The sequence below is a fragment of the Grampus griseus genome (genome assembly GCF_964374135.1).
Source record: "Grampus griseus genome assembly, chromosome: X".
NCBI lineage: Eukaryota > Metazoa > Chordata > Mammalia > Artiodactyla > Delphinidae > Grampus > Grampus griseus.
In genome coordinates, this window is record NC_138999.1 from 89,025,585 (window position 1) to 89,043,227 (window position 17,643).

General features: G+C 48.8%; 1 protein-coding gene across 1 annotated transcript; it reads right to left on the minus strand.

Moving 5' to 3' along the window:
- Positions 1–2,179: 2,179 nt before the first annotated feature.
- Positions 2,180–9,509, minus strand: LOC309817587 (nuclear RNA export factor 5-like; the record flags this gene model as incomplete). The annotated part of the gene is given in 19 exon segments (XM_082646869.1): positions 2,180–2,342; positions 2,881–3,036; positions 3,697–3,856; positions 3,965–4,023; positions 4,130–4,237; positions 4,380–4,435; positions 4,519–4,641; positions 4,970–5,006; positions 6,806–6,936; positions 7,099–7,206; positions 7,326–7,414; positions 7,561–7,630; positions 7,766–7,846; positions 7,963–8,067; positions 8,182–8,265; positions 8,876–8,929; positions 8,933–9,029; positions 9,263–9,446; positions 9,500–9,509. Coding segments are annotated over 19 exon segments (1,875 nt in total).
- Between the last annotated feature and the right edge of the window lie 8,134 nt (positions 9,510–17,643).

A 17,643-nucleotide genomic window follows, 5' to 3' on the forward strand; every position in this document is an offset into this window, starting at 1 on the left:
TATGCACATGTGCATGATCTGTTGAGGCATGAGTGCACCTTCTGCAGGGGTGTCCACGGAATGCCGGTTCTGAGGGGGACCGGCATATAGAGTGCTGGATGTGCTCGTGGGCAAACTGAGGCTTCTGTAGGTGATGGGGCCTATGAGGTTTGTAAGGTACAGTCTGTGAGGCAGTTAGTAGAAACTGCAGCCCTTTGTTGAGCTTGGTGCCCTGTTTGCTGTGAGCCTTTGCCCTTTCCCCTTCTCCTTGCTATCCCAAGACTATTCAGCCATGCTCATCACCTCTGGGTTCTGGGTTTGGGCAAGAAAGAAGTGGGATTCCTGGGCAGCGTCTAGCACCACTGGGTATTCAGGTGCTCACCACATTCTCACTATCTCCCATGGGAGGAATTGCAGGCCTAGTGCATCTATCTAAGCATTGATATGTGTAGCCTTGCGGGAAGTTTGATATTGGTAGGGTGAAGCTGTTCTTCCTACTCTCTTCAACGTGTCTGTTCTTGGAATTTTTTTTTAAAGGATCAGGGTGTTGGGGCTTCCTCACTTGATACTGGGGCTCCCACAAAAACACTCTCGCCCATGGCTGATTAGGCAAAATGTTTACTTGGAGACTCCTATTCTGCCAACTTCCTGACGTCACACTCTAGAACTATGATTTGAATGGAAAAATGTTTGAGTGGATAAAAAGAAGCAGCCCAGGAAAAAGTTCATTCTCGACTAGGACTATGAAAATCTATGAACCACAATTTTATTTTCAATGGTTTTCACGTGGATGGGGTTTCCGAATTGTACTGGAGAGTCACATCATGACAAAAGACACAGCTTATGAATAAGCACCCTGTACAGAATCCTTATCTTCTCACTTCTCTCCATCCTTTGCCCAGAAGAAATTTTAATTGTGGATGTAATTTCCTATTGCCATGCTATGGTAATCCTCACAGGATAAGCCTCTTATTCGACCTATTATATTCAACCTAGGGCTGTAGAATTTTACATCATGATGGTTGGTGGGTAGGGATATTCAACCCTACGCCACAGCACAGTAACTGCAACCGTTTCTCTTCTTTCGAGGTGGATGGACCTAGAGTCTGTCATACAGAGTGAAGTAAGTCAGAAAGAGAACAACAAATACTGTATACTCACACATATATATGGAATTAAGAAAAAAAAAACGTCATGAAGGACCTACGGGTAAGATGAGAATAAAGACACAGACCTACTAGAGAATGGACTCGAAGATATGGGGAGGGGGAAGGGTAAGCTGTGACAAAGTGAGAGAGTGGCATGGACATATATACACTACCAAACGTAAAATAGCTAGCTAGTGGGAAGCAGCCACATAGCACAGGGAGATCAGCTCCGTGCTTTGTGACTGCCTGGAGGGGTGGGATAGGGAGGGTGGGAGGGAGGGAGACAAAAGAGGGAGGAGATATGGGAACGTGTTTGTATGTGTGGCTGGTTCACCTTGTTGTAGGGCGGAGGCTGGCACACCATTCTAAAGCAACTGTGCTCCAATAAAGATGTTAAAAAAACAAACAAAAAAACCACTGACAGTAAACTTACGTCCATATATCTTAACGAATTTCAAAAAGGAACAAACAGAAACAGGTTCTGAATGCAATTTCCATAATGATACAGCCCCATATGACGCTGTCTCCTGTGTACTGTTGCTAGGTAAGTCAACTTTGCTTTCTGAAAGTAAAGTCACATACAACATCTAGTTTAGTTGTACATATGTGTGTTAGAACAAGAAGAATTTGAGTATTTACCTTTAGGTAAACAGCATCACAACTGTTCTGTTGCTCCCCTTTCCCAATTCTCTGTGTTAGATAAAGCCACTCCTCCTCCTAAAACCACAGGCACCAACTCCCAAAGTGGCCACCTCAAAACAAAAAAGATAAAAGAAGGAAAATTTGTTCCCGTGAAATCCTGCCAAATCACATGCAAGAGAAATGGTTTATCATGCTGCCTAAACACAGTGCCTGATAAATGTAATGCCTAAACTGGACCCCAGTTTAGGTAGCTTTATATGTACCACGGATGAAATGTTCAGATTAAAAATGACTGAAATAAACAAGGAAAACAAATTACCTTCAAGTTCCCATTAATCACTCCTCTACTCCTCCCAGCTCCCTCCTATCCCCATGCAACCCCAGCACTCATTTCTGAGACCACTAGAGGTTCATCTCAGATGGGGTGGAGGATGCCTGCATGATGTCCTGCTGCTGCTGGGAGAGGGGTGCATGGAGCTGGAGGTGGGTGTAGGCAGTGGGATGGAGAACACACTCTGGGTCTCACTGGGGTCGGCATCCCTCACAAACAGCTCGTCATTCACGATGCACAGACTGAAGGAAAAATGGGCCCTCAGACAACTGATGGATGGACACCCACACCCCCAATACTGACTCTGCTCCCACTGGCACTCAGCAACCAGATTCCTTCCGCATCCCTCCTGTGTCTGTCTCCCAGGTTCCTTGACTGGTACCTCTGCCCCTCCCCACAGAGCCCACCTTTGGAGAGACTGTCTACCACCTTCACTTGATTTATAGGTTCATCCCCAACTCACGAGCAATTTCACATTTACCCTTTACCACAGCCCAAGGGCTGGACGCTCTGATGCCCAATCTCGGAAGAAGACACTGAGTCACACAGAGGTCATGTGACTTGACCAAGATCACACAGCGAGTGAGTGTTGTTTCAAGGAGAGAGCCCATAGGCCGATTCCAGAGCCCACACTCTTCCTAACCACTAGGCTACACTGCTCCTGGGATCTCCCTGCTGGCTTTCCACAATGCCGAGTAAACCTAAGGTCTTTGCCACCACATTTCCACACCCCTGAGCCCAGGCGGGGATGGGCATTCCCACCCACAACAGGGCTCTCACCTGGCGTAGCGGGCAGGGGTAGCGATGAAGGTCCGGGCAAAGGAACGCACACAGCCCTGAGAACTTCCTTCCACTTCAACAGCAAACAAACAACAGTACCCCTTACAGCTGCACGTGCTGTACACGCTCACACGGCGGTCCCCAATCAGGGTGTGACTGGACACTCATGCGGAGAGGGCAGTTGTTCACGGGGGCCAGGGTGTCGGGAATGGGGAGGGCAAGTATAGGAGCAGTCTGCACCCAGTGACAGGGCCCCTGACGACCACTACACAAGTTCACGGGATGCATTTTTCACAGCCGCCCAAGAGGTGGATACTACTATCCCATTTTGCAAATGAGGAAACTGACACCTTAAGTAATGGCCCAAGTTCTCAGAGTAAGTACCTGGGTTGAGAGCCACCAAACGCCACAGCCTGTGTCCCCAACGCCCAGGGTGTGCAGGGCAGACAGGCATGGACACAGCTCAGACCTGGATTGTCTGTGGGAAGCCTGAAGGCAGGAGAACACAGTGGGGAAGGGGAGGGGAGAGGAGGGGAGGGGAGGGGTGGAATGCAGGGAAGGGAAGGGAAGGGACGGGAGGGGGAGGGGAAGGGAAGAGAAGAGAAGGGGAAGGGAGGGGAAGGGAAGGGAAGGGGTCAGGGAAGCTAGGTGGTTCTGGGAGTGAGCCTGGCCAGGGGGAGGCAGCAGTGGGGCATCTGCGCTGGGGGTCTACACACACTCACCTGCCTTGATCACCCCACTAATGGAGAAGCAGAGCATCGTTTCCTGAAAGGGAAGAGCCCAGGCGCCTAGTCACCACCTCCACCTCCCACCCACCTGCGGCTTCCTGGGCCCGCCCGAGGGGGGAAGCAGGCGCTCACCGTCTGGAACCACGTGTCCACCACGAAGGAGCTGAAGGCATGCTGAGTCTTGGGCAACACACAGAGGGTGTGCACAATGACACGTTTTGTGAGCTTCAGCAGCTGGACCCGCAGGTCTGTGAGGGGAGGGGAAGCGAGCGAAGGTCAGGGGCTGCCACGCCCTGGGCCCTATGATTGACCCCTTCACCGCCCTTTCCCACCCAGTCTTCCCATCACACACTCACAGGGGTCCTTGAGTTTCTTCATATTCCTGCTGTCCTTGAAATACTCGCACAAGCTGCTTCTAGGAGACAAAGAGCAACAGTGGGTGGTGGGTGTTTGCAGGAGCTGGCCTGTGTCTGCTGGGGGGCCACACGGCCCGGGAGCAGAGGCTGTACTGTCATACTCACGGGGCTGGGTCCTCGGGGTGGAAGAGAATCGTCAGGGAGAAGTAGGCCTCCTCGTGATAAGCACCTGCGAGAACCTGTCTGTCTCCATAGTCATGGATCAAGTAGTACCTAAGGAGGAGCAATGAAGACAGTCTATCTCTGTGGTCTGGACCTCAAATGGACTTGAAAACTCCCCTGAGCAGACCTGTGCTTAGGTGGCCTCACCTGTCCTAGCCCTTCCCCCATTGCTCAGCTTCTCAGAGGTACTTACTGCTGCAGGAATTGCAGGACTAGGCTCTTCAGCTCATCAGATCCAAAGTAGCTTCCCTGGAATCAAATGGCACTTGAGACTATGCAGTAGATAAAGCCTCCCTGCAACACCCCAAATGTTGTTTGATCCTTTTCCTCACCTTGCAGAGCTTTACTATGTAGGGAGTGTCAATGTCAACGGTCACTGGTGACGGTAACTCCTGGCCATCCTGGAGAAGGGAAGAGGAAGTCAGGAGTGGAGACCAGGGGAGTGGCCCTGGATGATCCGGGAAAAGGATGGGCCCAGGAGGGTGAGGGTCAGAGGTCAGGTGTGAAAGGGCCCTGGAAATTCCATGGGAAAGCTTACAGTGGATGTCTTCATCATGAGGTCCTGGAAGTCTCTAGTGTTATATTCAACTTGTGTGTGTGCGTGTGTGTATTTATGGGTATTTTTCCAGCAAGTATATCCATGTCATTTTCAGGAGTCCATGTCCCCCAAAATGGTTAAGGTTCTGATGCTAATATGTGATCTAGGCAAGACCCAAAGGGCTTGAGGGCAGGTGCAGAGACCACCGACATTCGTAAGAGACAATGATTTACGTAGGCACTTACCAGGCGTAACAACTTCGGGAAACATTCTCTGATGGCCCTGTCCAAAACCAAAAATAGAGAAGAGGTGGTTGATAGTTCAAGGTTGCAATGCTTCCTTTGAGTTAAAACAGTAATACCATAAACAGAGATCAGTGTGCTCTGGCCAATCCAGCAGCACCCTTTGCCCACCTCTGCTCCTGATTTTAGGGGTTTTCAGTCCACTTGCCTGTTGAGCACTGAGCATCTGTCATCTTACTGTCTGAAAGGCACTGTCTCCTCATCTCTCTCAGTACCTTCACTTTAATATTCCTTCCCTGCCTCCCTTCCTCTCCTTCGCCTGGGTAGCTCCCACCCAGACTACTCGGACTCCCTTCTCCAGTGCCACAGGGACCAGCATTTCAAACCCGTGCTGCAGGGCTTCCTTCTCCTCCCTCCCTTCCTCCAGGGCCCCACTGAAGGCTGTGGGGAGAAGAGCGGATGGAGTGGGAGCCCGGGGCTCTGCTACCTCACTGGGGGTCCAGCATTCTGGCAAGACCCCGACACCCCCCAGGGATGGCCCAGGATGCTGGGCCAGCAAGGTGAGTGAGGTGGGGCTCAGGGAGGGAGATGGAGGGGATGAAGACAGAAAGGGAGTGAAGGTAGGAAGGGAGAGATGAGAGAGACATAGGGGCACAGAGACAGGGGGGAGAGAGACAACAAAGGGAAGGGAAAGAAGCTCTCCCGTGGTCGGGGTCAGGGAAGAAGAGAGAAGAAAGGGGAAACGGCACACTTGTTGCGGCTCTTCACCTGCCCCAGAATCGCCCAGACACACCAGGTAGGAATGGAAAATATGCACATGTTGGGCTGGGGGCCCACTGGATGCTGGCTGAAACTTTGTCACCTGTGTGAGCTCAGCCAGACTTGGGCATGGGAAACCGAGCAGCCATGGGGGCAGATCTTCCCCAGAAGGAGGAAAGGGTCAGGTCCCAGCTCAGTATGGGGCTGAGGATCCGTGGCCCCCTCTGATGATCACCGTCTTCTCTCCCGATGACCCCTGCACCTCTCTGAGTTGGTTCTTTATCTGAGGAATCATACCTGTCTCAGGCTGCCCAGGGCTCCTGTGAAGGACCAGGAGAGATGATGTGACGTGTGCAGGGAGGGATGGGAAGTGCCCCTCAGAGGCCTGTCCTTCGGTCTCCTCTACCACCTCTGCCCTCTGCCTTCCACTCCTGCCTCAGGAAGCCCTCTGATCACTGGCGGGGGCCCACGTCTGGCCCCTTGACTCAAAGAGCCCTGCTTTTTCCCAAGGAGGGTCCAGTTCCTGGCACTGGGCCAGCAGAATGGATGTCATGACAGCAGCCACCCATGGCCTCAGCCCTCAGCATGACGCAGGAAAGCCCCCATGTCAACATGGGAGAGGAGGGGGGATCCCTTTGGAGGAAGGGGAAGAGGGCCCCTCTCAGAACGGGGGAGGCAAACCCCATCTCAGCACGAAGAAGGAAGGCTTCTCTCAGCAAGAGGCCCTGGACTGGAGGACCCTTCTCAGTCCAGGGTGCCAGCATCTGGATCAAGGATGGTCGTTCCTGGTCCTGGTGAGGAGGAGAAGCCCTGCTTCCTGGGGCACACTCTTGGGAGGCCTTGCTGGAATATATCTGGGCGCAGAGAGCTGGAAACAGACCCCAGAGCGCCTGCAGAGGTGAGCAGGTCAGGGGAAGGAAACGCCTCACCGGTGATAGGCACAGAGAGAGCAGAAGGTGGGGCCTGTGATCCTCCCAGAAGACCAGGGCTGCCACCTTTGGCAAAGGGGCACTGTCACAGATAGTCTAGGCTCCCATGGGTGAAGGTCACCAAGAAGGGTGACAGGGTGTTCACACTGACCTTACATAGGTGGACTGGTCTGGGAAGGTGTCACACAATGGGCTCCCTTGCAGCCACAGCTCTTCAAGCTTCAGTGCTTGCATCTTGCTCAACTCCCACACAGACGTCAGCTGAGAAATATGGCGTGGAAGTGGGAAAAGGAATCCCAGGGAAAGAGGGACATCTGGATCCTTGCACCCCCAGACCCCTCCCTCCCACACAGGTACCTTCACCTGCCTCCTGTCATCACTCTGTTGGACACTAACATGCCGCCCCACTCTCAACCCAACTTTGACCTGGCTCCCTCTTCTCACCTCATTTTTGGAGAGGTTCAGGATCTTGACCGTGGGGGCCATCTGTATAATGTCAGACAGGCCATCCAGCTGGTACAGTTTGTTGTTGCTCAAGTTCAAGGACAACAGCTTTGGGGCAAGAAGAGGGAGAGTGAAGGTTACTATCTAGGACCTTGGAGACAAATCTGCCCTCCACCCCATCTCTTCCACCGCCTACCCTAATACCAGCACTGGGCCTACAGCCTTACCTCAGGGAAATACTTTTCGATGACCTGCAGGGTGGCAGCCATGCAGCTTCTTCGATTCAGAAATATATCAATATCATAGCCCACCAAGTCTTCAGGAAGGAGAGGGGAGGGAATAGGATGGCTGAGTGGGGTGTGGGGCCAGCGCCTGTCCCTCCCCACGTTACCATCCCTAAGTCTCCCTCCAGGAAGACCCCTCTGCCCTTGCACGCCCTAGAATTACTGCTGTCAGCCGTACCTGGGTCAAGGCGGAGCCTCTGGAGGTCAAGAGCTTGCTGGGAGACATCAAATCGTTTGCTCAAGGTCAGCTGTGGAGAGAGAGATGGAGAGAGCCGCTCTGAGGCTGTGGTGGTTGCAGGGAAATCGGGGGCGAGGGGGACCGGGGTCTGGAAGGAGAGGTGGGTCTGAGCGCTGGCACACTACTCGCCGTGAGTCTCCATTACCTTTAGCTGCTCCATTTCTTCTGGCTTCAACTTATCCCGCACAGAGTAGGGAACAGCGGAGGGGCTGACAAAGACAGGTATCTGCAGGAAGAAGAGGTGGGGTAAGCACCAGGAACTCTAGTTCCAAAGAAGACAACCAGCCCCTGGCCTGTACTCCTTCCTCAGGATGAGGTACACGTAACGCCCTCGACACACACCTTTCGGCTCTCCTCGTCACGAATCTTGTAGCTGACATCCATCAGTGCAGAGGCAGTGCTAGCTTCCTGGACAAAGAACCGAGCCCCATTTTGCATAAAGTGGAACTACAGGGATTGAATGCAACAGCAATAGAATCAGAAGCCAGCAGACCCTGCTGAACCAGGTCTCTCTCTCCCCTTCCCTGTGCCCACGCGTCTGGCTTCGGCATCCTCTCTTACGTCCACTGGAGTGAAGGGGACACTGCAATGGCTCTGGATTGACTTCATTAGCCATGTCTTGTCATACTTTATCCCATAAGGAATCTAAGGATGTAAAGAAGGCATGGGAGAGAGGACAGACAACAGGGAATTTAGGCTGGAGGACGAACCTTTTCCTGTTCTTTCCCGGCCTTCTACTGAGCTTGAAAGGGCTTGTAAAGAAGGGACCACTGGCATGATTTCTTATGGGTGTGCGTAATATGGATTTCCTAAATACTCTTTCTCTCCAGTCAAACTCTCTTCCACATAATCAAGGTGTCAGAGATGATCTTCCTTTTATCAATTTCCAGGAGATCCTACCCAGCGCACACACTGCTTGCCCCTCAGACAAGGTCTCCAGAGGCTCGATCCTCTGTCTCCCACACTCAGCTTGCCAAGCTGAGACCTCCAATGTGGAGTCGCTCCATATCCTTGGCAGTAGTTTCCATCTTTGCTTTGAGACAGGCTCCTCCGTTCTCCTCACGGTCAGCCTGCTCCCTGTACATTGCTTCTCTGAACCTGCCCTTAGATGAACAAGACTGTTAACTCCTGGTAATAAAAAGGACAGATTACAAACTGTCCCCAGTGAAAGAAACCAGCATCTCTACATGAGACCAACACAGCTCCCCCTGCCTTTTCTCTCCTGCACATTCCGTACATTTTACAGGATACTCACTGTGACCCTGAACCAGCTCCCTGGGGTTCCATCTTGTGTGTTCTCCCCCATTTCTCACTCCAGAGGTTTTCTGTTTCTCCACACAGTAGTATGCATGTGGCCTTCACTGTGCCATCTCACTCCTCTCTTGTTGCCTCGGATGGTACAGGGAGAGCTGCAGGGGGGACGTGGAGAGAAGGACGGTGAGTGGCCATAAGTGCTAAGAAAGTCTTCTGTACACCCTCGTCTCTTTGACACCAGCACTACAATTAGGATTGCTCAACCATTATTTCACTTCTAGCATGCTTCAGTTTTGCAGTGAGAGAAGAAAAACAAGTCCACGGAGCGTGAGAGAGGTGCATAGTCCCAGGGGCTGCTGTGCACAAACCCTGCTGCCTGGCCACTTACTGTCTTACTTCGGGGTCCTCCTGGACATCCCTCTTCACCACGTTTCCATCATCCTTCTGGAGGTGTGAGGGCTGAGGCTCACACCCATCGTGTTCATAACGAGGGCTCCTCTCGCCAGAATTACCTGGGAAAGAACTCCAACCTTTCTTTCTTCCTTGAGGTGATCTACCACCATCACTGTATTCTGAAAAGAGGAACAAAAATACAAGTTTGCAGACACATCTGTGGTCCACTTACCACGTACCATGTCTTAGGCTAACAGCATGGTAGGGCAGGCCAAGTGCCAACCTGGCCTAAGGGACCAGTCCCACAAGCCTCAGAAAGGACACTCTTCTGCCTGTCCAGAGAGGACAGCCTTATCTGACAGATGGCACTATCAGGGGAAGAATCGAGGAGGAGCAGGATGAGGAAGAGGACGACAAGGAGGACAAAGAGGGAGGAGGGAGGAGAGGACAACTGCGCTGAAACTTTTAAAACAGTGGAGCAGGACTGATAAAGAACCGAGGTGTATGCGTCCATGGGCTAGACTGGACACCAGTCATATATACCAGGAAGGCACCCGAATCTTGCCTTCTCTCAGGACTTTCCAGCAACCACACCAATGCCTCTCTCGTGCTTCCCAAATCCAATGAGCCACCAAACCAATTCCACTAACAACCAGCAAGCTAGCTGGACTTCCTTTGCCAGTGCACTTGGAGCTTTAATGTCAGGTGGCACTGAGGTAACGGCCTCCTGAACTGTCTCCCTCCCTCCAGCCTTGCCCTGAACAATACTCTGTTGGAAAGAGCCAGAGTGACCTCTCTATTGGGCCAGCCTGAAATGCCTTTCAGCTCAGCAGGCAACTCTTCCTAACTTCAGCCCTTTTATAACAAGGGTGTGAATGATAACCTGGAATGATGTGTCAACCACCATTTCCCAGTGTTTAGGGATTCTTCTTTTGGCTTTCTATTACTGGTGGCTAATTTGATTCCATCATGGCCAGGGAACACACTCTGGGAGATTTCAAGTGTTGTTTTTTTTTTTTTAATAATTTTATTTCTTTATTTATGGCTTCGTTGGGTCTTCGTTGCTGCACACGGGTTTTCTCTACTTGCGGCGAGTGGTGTTACTCTTCGTTGTGGCGCACGGGCTTCCCATTGTGGCGGCTTCTCTTGTTGCAGAGCTTGGGCTCTAGGTGCGCGGGCTTCAGTAGTTGTGGCACGTGGGCTCAGTAGTTGTGGCACACGGGCTCTAGAGCGCAGGATCAATAGTTGAGGCGCACAAGCTTAGCTGCTCCGCGGCATGTGGGATCTTCCTGACCAGGGCTCGAACCTGTGTTCCCTTCCCTGGCAGGCGGATTCCTAACCACTGCGCCACCAGGGAAGTCCCTCAATTCTTTTTGAATTTATTGAGGTTTGTCTGATGGTCGAGGAGACGGTCTAACTTGGTGAATGTTACAGAGACCCTCGGGGAAAAAAACTGTACTCTGCTGTTGTTGCGCAGCCTGTTTTATTTATGTCATGCAGATCTCATTAGTTTACTGCGTTATTCAGGACTCCTATATCCTTGCTGATTTTCTCTCTAGTAATTCTGTCACTTGCTAAGGGGGAGGTGGGTGTGGAAAGCCCCCACTATAATTATAGATCTGGCACTTTCTCCTTTCATCTCCACCAGTTTTTCCTTCATGTACCTTGAGGCTCTGTTGTTTGGTGCGTACACATTTAGGATCTTTATGTCTCCCTGGTGTACTGATCCTTTCACCATTCTGTAAGGCCTCTCTTTGGCTCTTGTTCATTTTCTTTACTCTGACATCTACTGTACTGGATACTGAAGCTACAGCCACGCTTAGAAAGTGTCCTGGGTGTACCTCACCTTGTATTCACTCCTAGGAGTTGTGTTGCTGTTCACCCCTCCACCCACAAGTTCTCTCCTCCAACATATCTAATTCACCATGGGAAAAGATTTGGAAGTTTTTCCGCACCTGCAGAAATAAGATCGTGTCAATTCCCTTCCCCATGGGTGGATTCACTAAGGGTATTTTATTTTTAACACATTCCACTGAAACAGTGAACCAGCAGATAATCATACTAGTGGCTTGTGGGGAGGGAGGATTATGGTAATTACACTGTTACAAACCAGCTTCTGTTGGGTTGTAATACTTAAAGTCCACTAGGTTTGTGTGCTGTGCCTTTTGTACATTAACTATTCCATGTTGTCTCAGGGCACGCTTATGAGTAAAGATCCGCCCACTGCTGATCACTCCACGATGGACTGATTATGACCAGGCCTCAGATGAACTCCTCTGGGGAGCCCTTGCTTTCCCTGTGTGGCCCGCTGTCAGGGCAATCCTGCTACTCACAACCTTGGGACTTTCCCTGTGTGGCACTGGAAGTGAAAGGAAACACAGATAGGGCATTTGACCCACAAATGCCACTTGCTCAGTCCCCAAACCTCGGAGGGGGCCTGGCGTGCTCTCTTTCTCCCACACTCCACATCCAACTGGTCAGGAGATTCTCTCGGCCCCTCTCTCAAAGTATGTCCAGAAGCCGGCCACTTCTCACCACCTTCATTACCACCACCCTGGCCAAGATACCAACAGCTACCTCCTGGACTGTACTGCTGTCCAGCTGGCCCCTCTGCTTTCATCCTGGCTCCCTTACCTGTCTCTTTTCAACCCAGCAGCAGAGAGCAAGTCAAATCATTTCACTCCTCTGCTCAACACCACATAACGATGGTTTGAAGCCCACCAACATGTTCAAAAGCCAGGAGTTCATAATGACACTCATCAACAATAACAACAACAAAGAGGAACCTTATTGGTGACCTTTGGAGAATGCCGGGCAACCAACTCGTTTTCAGGAAAATCCAGCAATGAAAGGGAAAAATTCACATTTTAAAGGGAGCAGTAAGGGCATGTGGTCTACGTACGGTGTATAGGAAGAGTCAGAGTCATTTGCAAGAACCCACTTTCCTTCCGAAGTAACGTTGCCGAGGGGAAAGCGTAAAAGGGAGCTATATAACAGCTACCGCAGTCCCCCGGCTGACCAACTACGTTGGGTGCCTAAACAAGGCTAGAGACCTCCCTCATGAAGGTGATTCAGACACAAGCAATCTCAGACATCGACTTGTCAAGTATTTGATAGAATAATCCAGTGAAGCTCTGTCACTTACTGCGTATGTGATTTTAGGCGAGTATTTTACCTCTCTGAGCCTCAGTTCCATCGTGCGGTAGTGCTGTTTGCCATGTGTTTCCATTTGTCCCTGTTCCGGCGACCTGGAAGAGCTGTACTTCTTGACCTCCTTTGTTTGGGCAGGGCTGTGTATGTGACTGGTTCTGGCTAATGGGTTGTGAGTGACATGTGCTATTTCTGGGCCAGAACATATGCTTGTTGGATTGAGACCTTGCAGGGTCCTCTTCCCCTCAGGCACAGAGACTGACAACTTTCTAGATGATGGCTGCTCTGTCAGTTTGGGTCTCCAAGTCATTCCAGTAAGAATGGCTCAGACCCCCAAAGTCCACCATCCTGTGAGGGGCATGCACCTGCCATGGACATGTAGTCAAAGTGAGGAATAAGCCCCTGAGATACGGGGACTGTCTATTACCACAGCATAATCTAGCCTATCTTGATTCTTGTATCTTATCTGTAAATTAAAATAACATCCTCTCAGGATTTTTCTGAGGATTAAATGAGAAAACTGGTATGACAAGGTTGCCACAGTGCTTGACATAAAACAGGAACTCAAAAAATGGAAGCTATAATGATTAAATAATAATAACAAACTAGTTTTGAAAAGTGTGGAAAATTGGTATAAAATGAGAGCTATTTCATCCACTCATCCTTACGGGTAAGTTGTATCATCTTTTCAAGAGTGGGGCATTTTATTTTATTTTTAAGACTTCCTAATGACTAGCACATATGCACTTATTGCTTGCCGTCATGATATCAGAAACATAAATTGAGGTTATATGTAAAGAATGAAAAACTGGAAAGATTAAGCAAAAGAGAGAATGACTAATGACATAAGATAAAATGAGTTAGCAATAAGTGGTTTCTTAATGAGAAGAACAGATTATAATTATTAGTAAGCATACATTCTTCTTAGTAAACAAAGGTACAAGGTATTAATGTGGCAGAAGAGACTTACTTTGAACAGGCTTTCCCAAAATGTTTCCTGAGGAACACTAGTACTTCCAGTGGTCTGTGGAAAAATGTTCCATTCCCACATAGCTTGAGGAAACTACCTGCTACAGACTGAATGTTTATGTACCAACCTAGTCTCCAAGGTGACAGTATTTGCAGGTAAAGTCTTTGGTAGGTGATTAGGTCATGAGGGAGGTGCCGTCATGAATGGGATTAGTGCCTTTACAAAAGAGGACCCAGAGAGCTCCCTTGCCCTTTCTGCCATGTGAGGATACAGCGTGAAGACAGCCCTTTATGAACCACGAAGCAGGCTCTCACCAGACACTGAACCTACTGGTGCCTTGATTTTGGACTTCACAGGCTCCAGAACCATGAAAAATAAATTCTTGTAATTTGTAAGCCACCTGGTCCACGGTGTTCTACTACAGCAGCCTGAACAAGCCAAGACACTATCCTATTCTTTGAGATTCAAGTGGCATATTATCTTAAAAATATGACAATACAGAAATCCTTTGTACCTTCATTATTGTATGTCCCATATTTCTTCAATGGATAAAAACATTTTTGTTGCTGCTGTCTCTCAGACATAGTGTCTTGTAGAGCAAACCTGAAAGTGCTGAAATGAGAGGAAAGAAATGGATATTATATAAGACAAAATATACATATCACCCCTTTAACCATCTCTCAAACCATATTTAAACCCCTCACAAATGTAAACACCATCTTTTACTTGCTGCATTTTACTCATTAAGTACCATCTACGTGATTTTTATGAAATGTATCATCTATAATTTTACTTAATATGGTTTTCTTAAATAAATTCACTGTTTTTTCCCACATGAAGGAAAGGGGAGAGCTTTCAAGGAATGTAACAAGGAAGGGTTAGAAAATCAGGAGGAAAATCAGAAGCCAATAGTGTCTGTCTGGACTAATTTAAGCCATTTAGAGAGTCCAAGCAGAAAAAGATTATGGCATCCCACCCCACACACACTTTGCAAAGCTACTGATCGGCAAAGTAAAGACAGAAAACAAATTCTGAACCTTAAGGTGCTGGCTACTTTCACACTTTTACTGAAAAAATATCAAATTAAACAAAGTCTCTCTCCTTGCCTCTCTCTACAGAACAAATTAAGAGACAGAAATTCAGATCAGATTTTAAATCATCGATACGAACTGGCATCTAGGAGTTCTCTGGTGTCCCTAATAACAAACGTGGTCTGAGGAGCGCAGAGGACGCCATCACATGGCAGGCAGTGAATAAGAATATGGAAGAGAGATAAGAGTAGGGCTTTAATGTGGGGGTTGGGAAGGAAGGGGGAAGGGAGGGGTCCACCCAGTTTCCCGAGCCTAGCTGCCGAGAGCAGCCCATGAACGCCTGCCGCCCGCTGTCCCGCCAATTCTGAGTAAACCTCTAGTACCGGCGGGCGCCCCTCCTCCCCGACTACCGCCTACCGTCTACCGCCTACCGTGGCAGAATATGAAAGTCGGTGGAAAGGTTGGCATCAGAGCCAGAGCCTCATCAAAGTTCCCCCTCAGCCAGGACAAGTACCTTAATTCTAAAGGTCTTCTTCACCTCTCGGTCTGACTCCTCAGAAGGCTAAGCCGAGCTACCCACCGTTCGGCAGGCTCTCCACACGCTGAAAGGGCGCCCCCCTCGGTCGCAACCTTACGGCGTCACGTGACTGCGCAACCTACGTAACGTAACGCAACGCACCTCTGCGGGGCCCTACCTGACTTCCAGGGGCTTGGCTGGCGGAGGCCACAGAGTAGAAGGACGCAGGTGACCTCAGGGTTCAGGAGCCCTCTATCGTGAACTGTGACCGAGAGAAGTGAGCCTCAGGAGACCACAGCATGTCCCATGACCGTAGAATATACACAACCAACAGCCGAAGGGTAGGTGCGGTGTTCACATGACGGCAGGCGCTTTGCCTGCCATGTGATGGTAGCGGCCACATCCGTGCTGACTCAGGGATCTGAAGATTCTGGTAGCCAGCAATCTTCACGAGACAGAGATGGCTGAGCCTGATGTGTGACCAAGGGGGATGTGTGACCGACCATAGCATCCATACGACTCTCAGAAGCAGGTCACCTGTGTGACTTGGAGGGCTGAGGCTTCCACATGCCACTAGCTAGTGAGGGCCACATGACAGGATGAATCCACATGATGGGCAGGGTTTAGGAGTCTGCCATGCTCTAGCAACTTGAAAAGCTGGATCTACTACATGATCATAGTGGCAATAGGTCCAGAGAGACTACACGAGCTCAGGGTTTAAGGGCTCATGGTGCTGACATGGCCAGTAGGTCTGGGCCTGCCACATATCTGTCAGGGCCTGCCACTTGATGGCCGCATCCGCGTGACCATAGCCTTAGGAGCCCACGGTGCTCAAAAGCTGGGTCAGCCTCCTGAGTGTAGGATAGTGACAGCAGGGTTCTCCCGGCTGCATGTTTCAGGAGGCCGTTCTCTTCACAAGACCTGGAGACCTGAGATTGTCCACATTCCTGGGCTTCCCGTTGATGGTGGTGCCTCCGGATGATCTTCCTCAGAACACAGGCTGGCTTCACCTGCCCCAGCCCCCTTTTAATGTGCTAATGTGCTTCTTTCGTGTGCTAATTCTGTTTCCCTATAACACGTGAAATTTAACACATAAATTGACACATAGCAATGGACTAGGTCCTCCCTAAATCCATAACCATTGCCATATTTTAGGGACCGCTTCAAAAACCTAAGCGGTGGGTACAGGTAAGCTTTGTTGCCGTAATTTCATGCAAGTCTAAGAGAAATGAAAGCAAACTCAGTAAGTGAATTTTAGCTGTTAATTTGAAAAAATATATATATAATGATTACTATGTGTCAGGCACTTTAAAACGTCAACCCCTTTAATGCTGGCAATTCTATAAACGAGGTACTATGATGATTATTCCAGTTTTCACAGATGAGAAAGTGGAAGCACAGATGTGTTAAGTCACTTGCCTAAGAGGTAACTGAACCTATAGGTGCCAAACCAGGGTTTACTCCCAGGCACCCTGGCTCCAGACTTTGTGTTTTGATCACCCACAAGAGTCTCCAAAGAAAATTAAGAATAATTCAGCCATCCTTATTCAGACTAACGGGAAAGCCATCCGCAGTTACTGAAAAGTTGAGATCATAGAGGACCTCTTTAAAGTGCCATTTAAATAATTTCCAGTACTATCAGTAATTAGAACGAATCCAAGCTGAAGCCAGGTAAGGCCCTCGGATTCATTTTAAGGTATAAATATAAACTTATCCTTAATAAGTGAATATTTCTGTATATAAAAGTTGGTATAAAATGCTAGACATTAGTTGAAAACGTTTCCTTCTTTTATTTTTAAACACTCTAAAGAGAAATATTGCAGACTTTATGGCTCTTTTTCTCTAAAGAGAAAAAGTGCAGACTTTATGGCTCTTTACGGAATTCCAAAAGTTAAAAGTGAGCAGAATCTGAATTAGATATTACTGCATTTATATTTTGTTTGCATCTTCCTAGAAAGGACAGAGAAAGGGAAAGGAGAATATACAATATACTTTAGTTTTTTTTTTTAATTGCAGTTTTACAAACACCTCTTTTGCTGATTGGTGCGGAGAACGGAAGATCTGTCTGTATATCCAAAAGAGATTTGATGTGATCTTGCCTGTTTGCTGGCTTAGGCAAACTTAATGCTATATAAGCAGTGGGATTATTTTGCCAGCACCCTGCAACGTGGCATGGCTACATAAATAACCTGAAGAAAAAACAACAGACCAAATTTTGCACCATGGTTAAATTTGAATATACTAGTAAGGATAACAGACTGTGTTTGTAGTTCTAAGCCTGTCGGAGAAAGTAGTGATTTTTTGGAGTGACTCTGTTTGGGCACATTGCTGTTACTTAGATAATTTTGGAAAATTATTTATGGGACACATGTAAATGCAGGGTATGAAAACGGAGCCACGTGTTTACAATAGAGCCTATTATGAAACCTCAAGATGCATTTAGGAAGCATCTGTATACAATCACTGGATGGAATCCAACAGCAAGACCTGATGTCTGTCCCAACTGTAGCTTCTGTAATGGGCAAATCCACTAATGGTGATTGAGGTCAACTTCTTTCACCAAAAGGCAAACCCTGGAGTTCTAATTATAACTTTACTTGGGAAGGGTCAGATATTCTCCTGTCAGAACTAAAGGTCGTATCATTTATTCTTTCCCTGTGATGATTACCAGGAGTTATTTTAGGATTTAAAAATATATTTAGTTACAC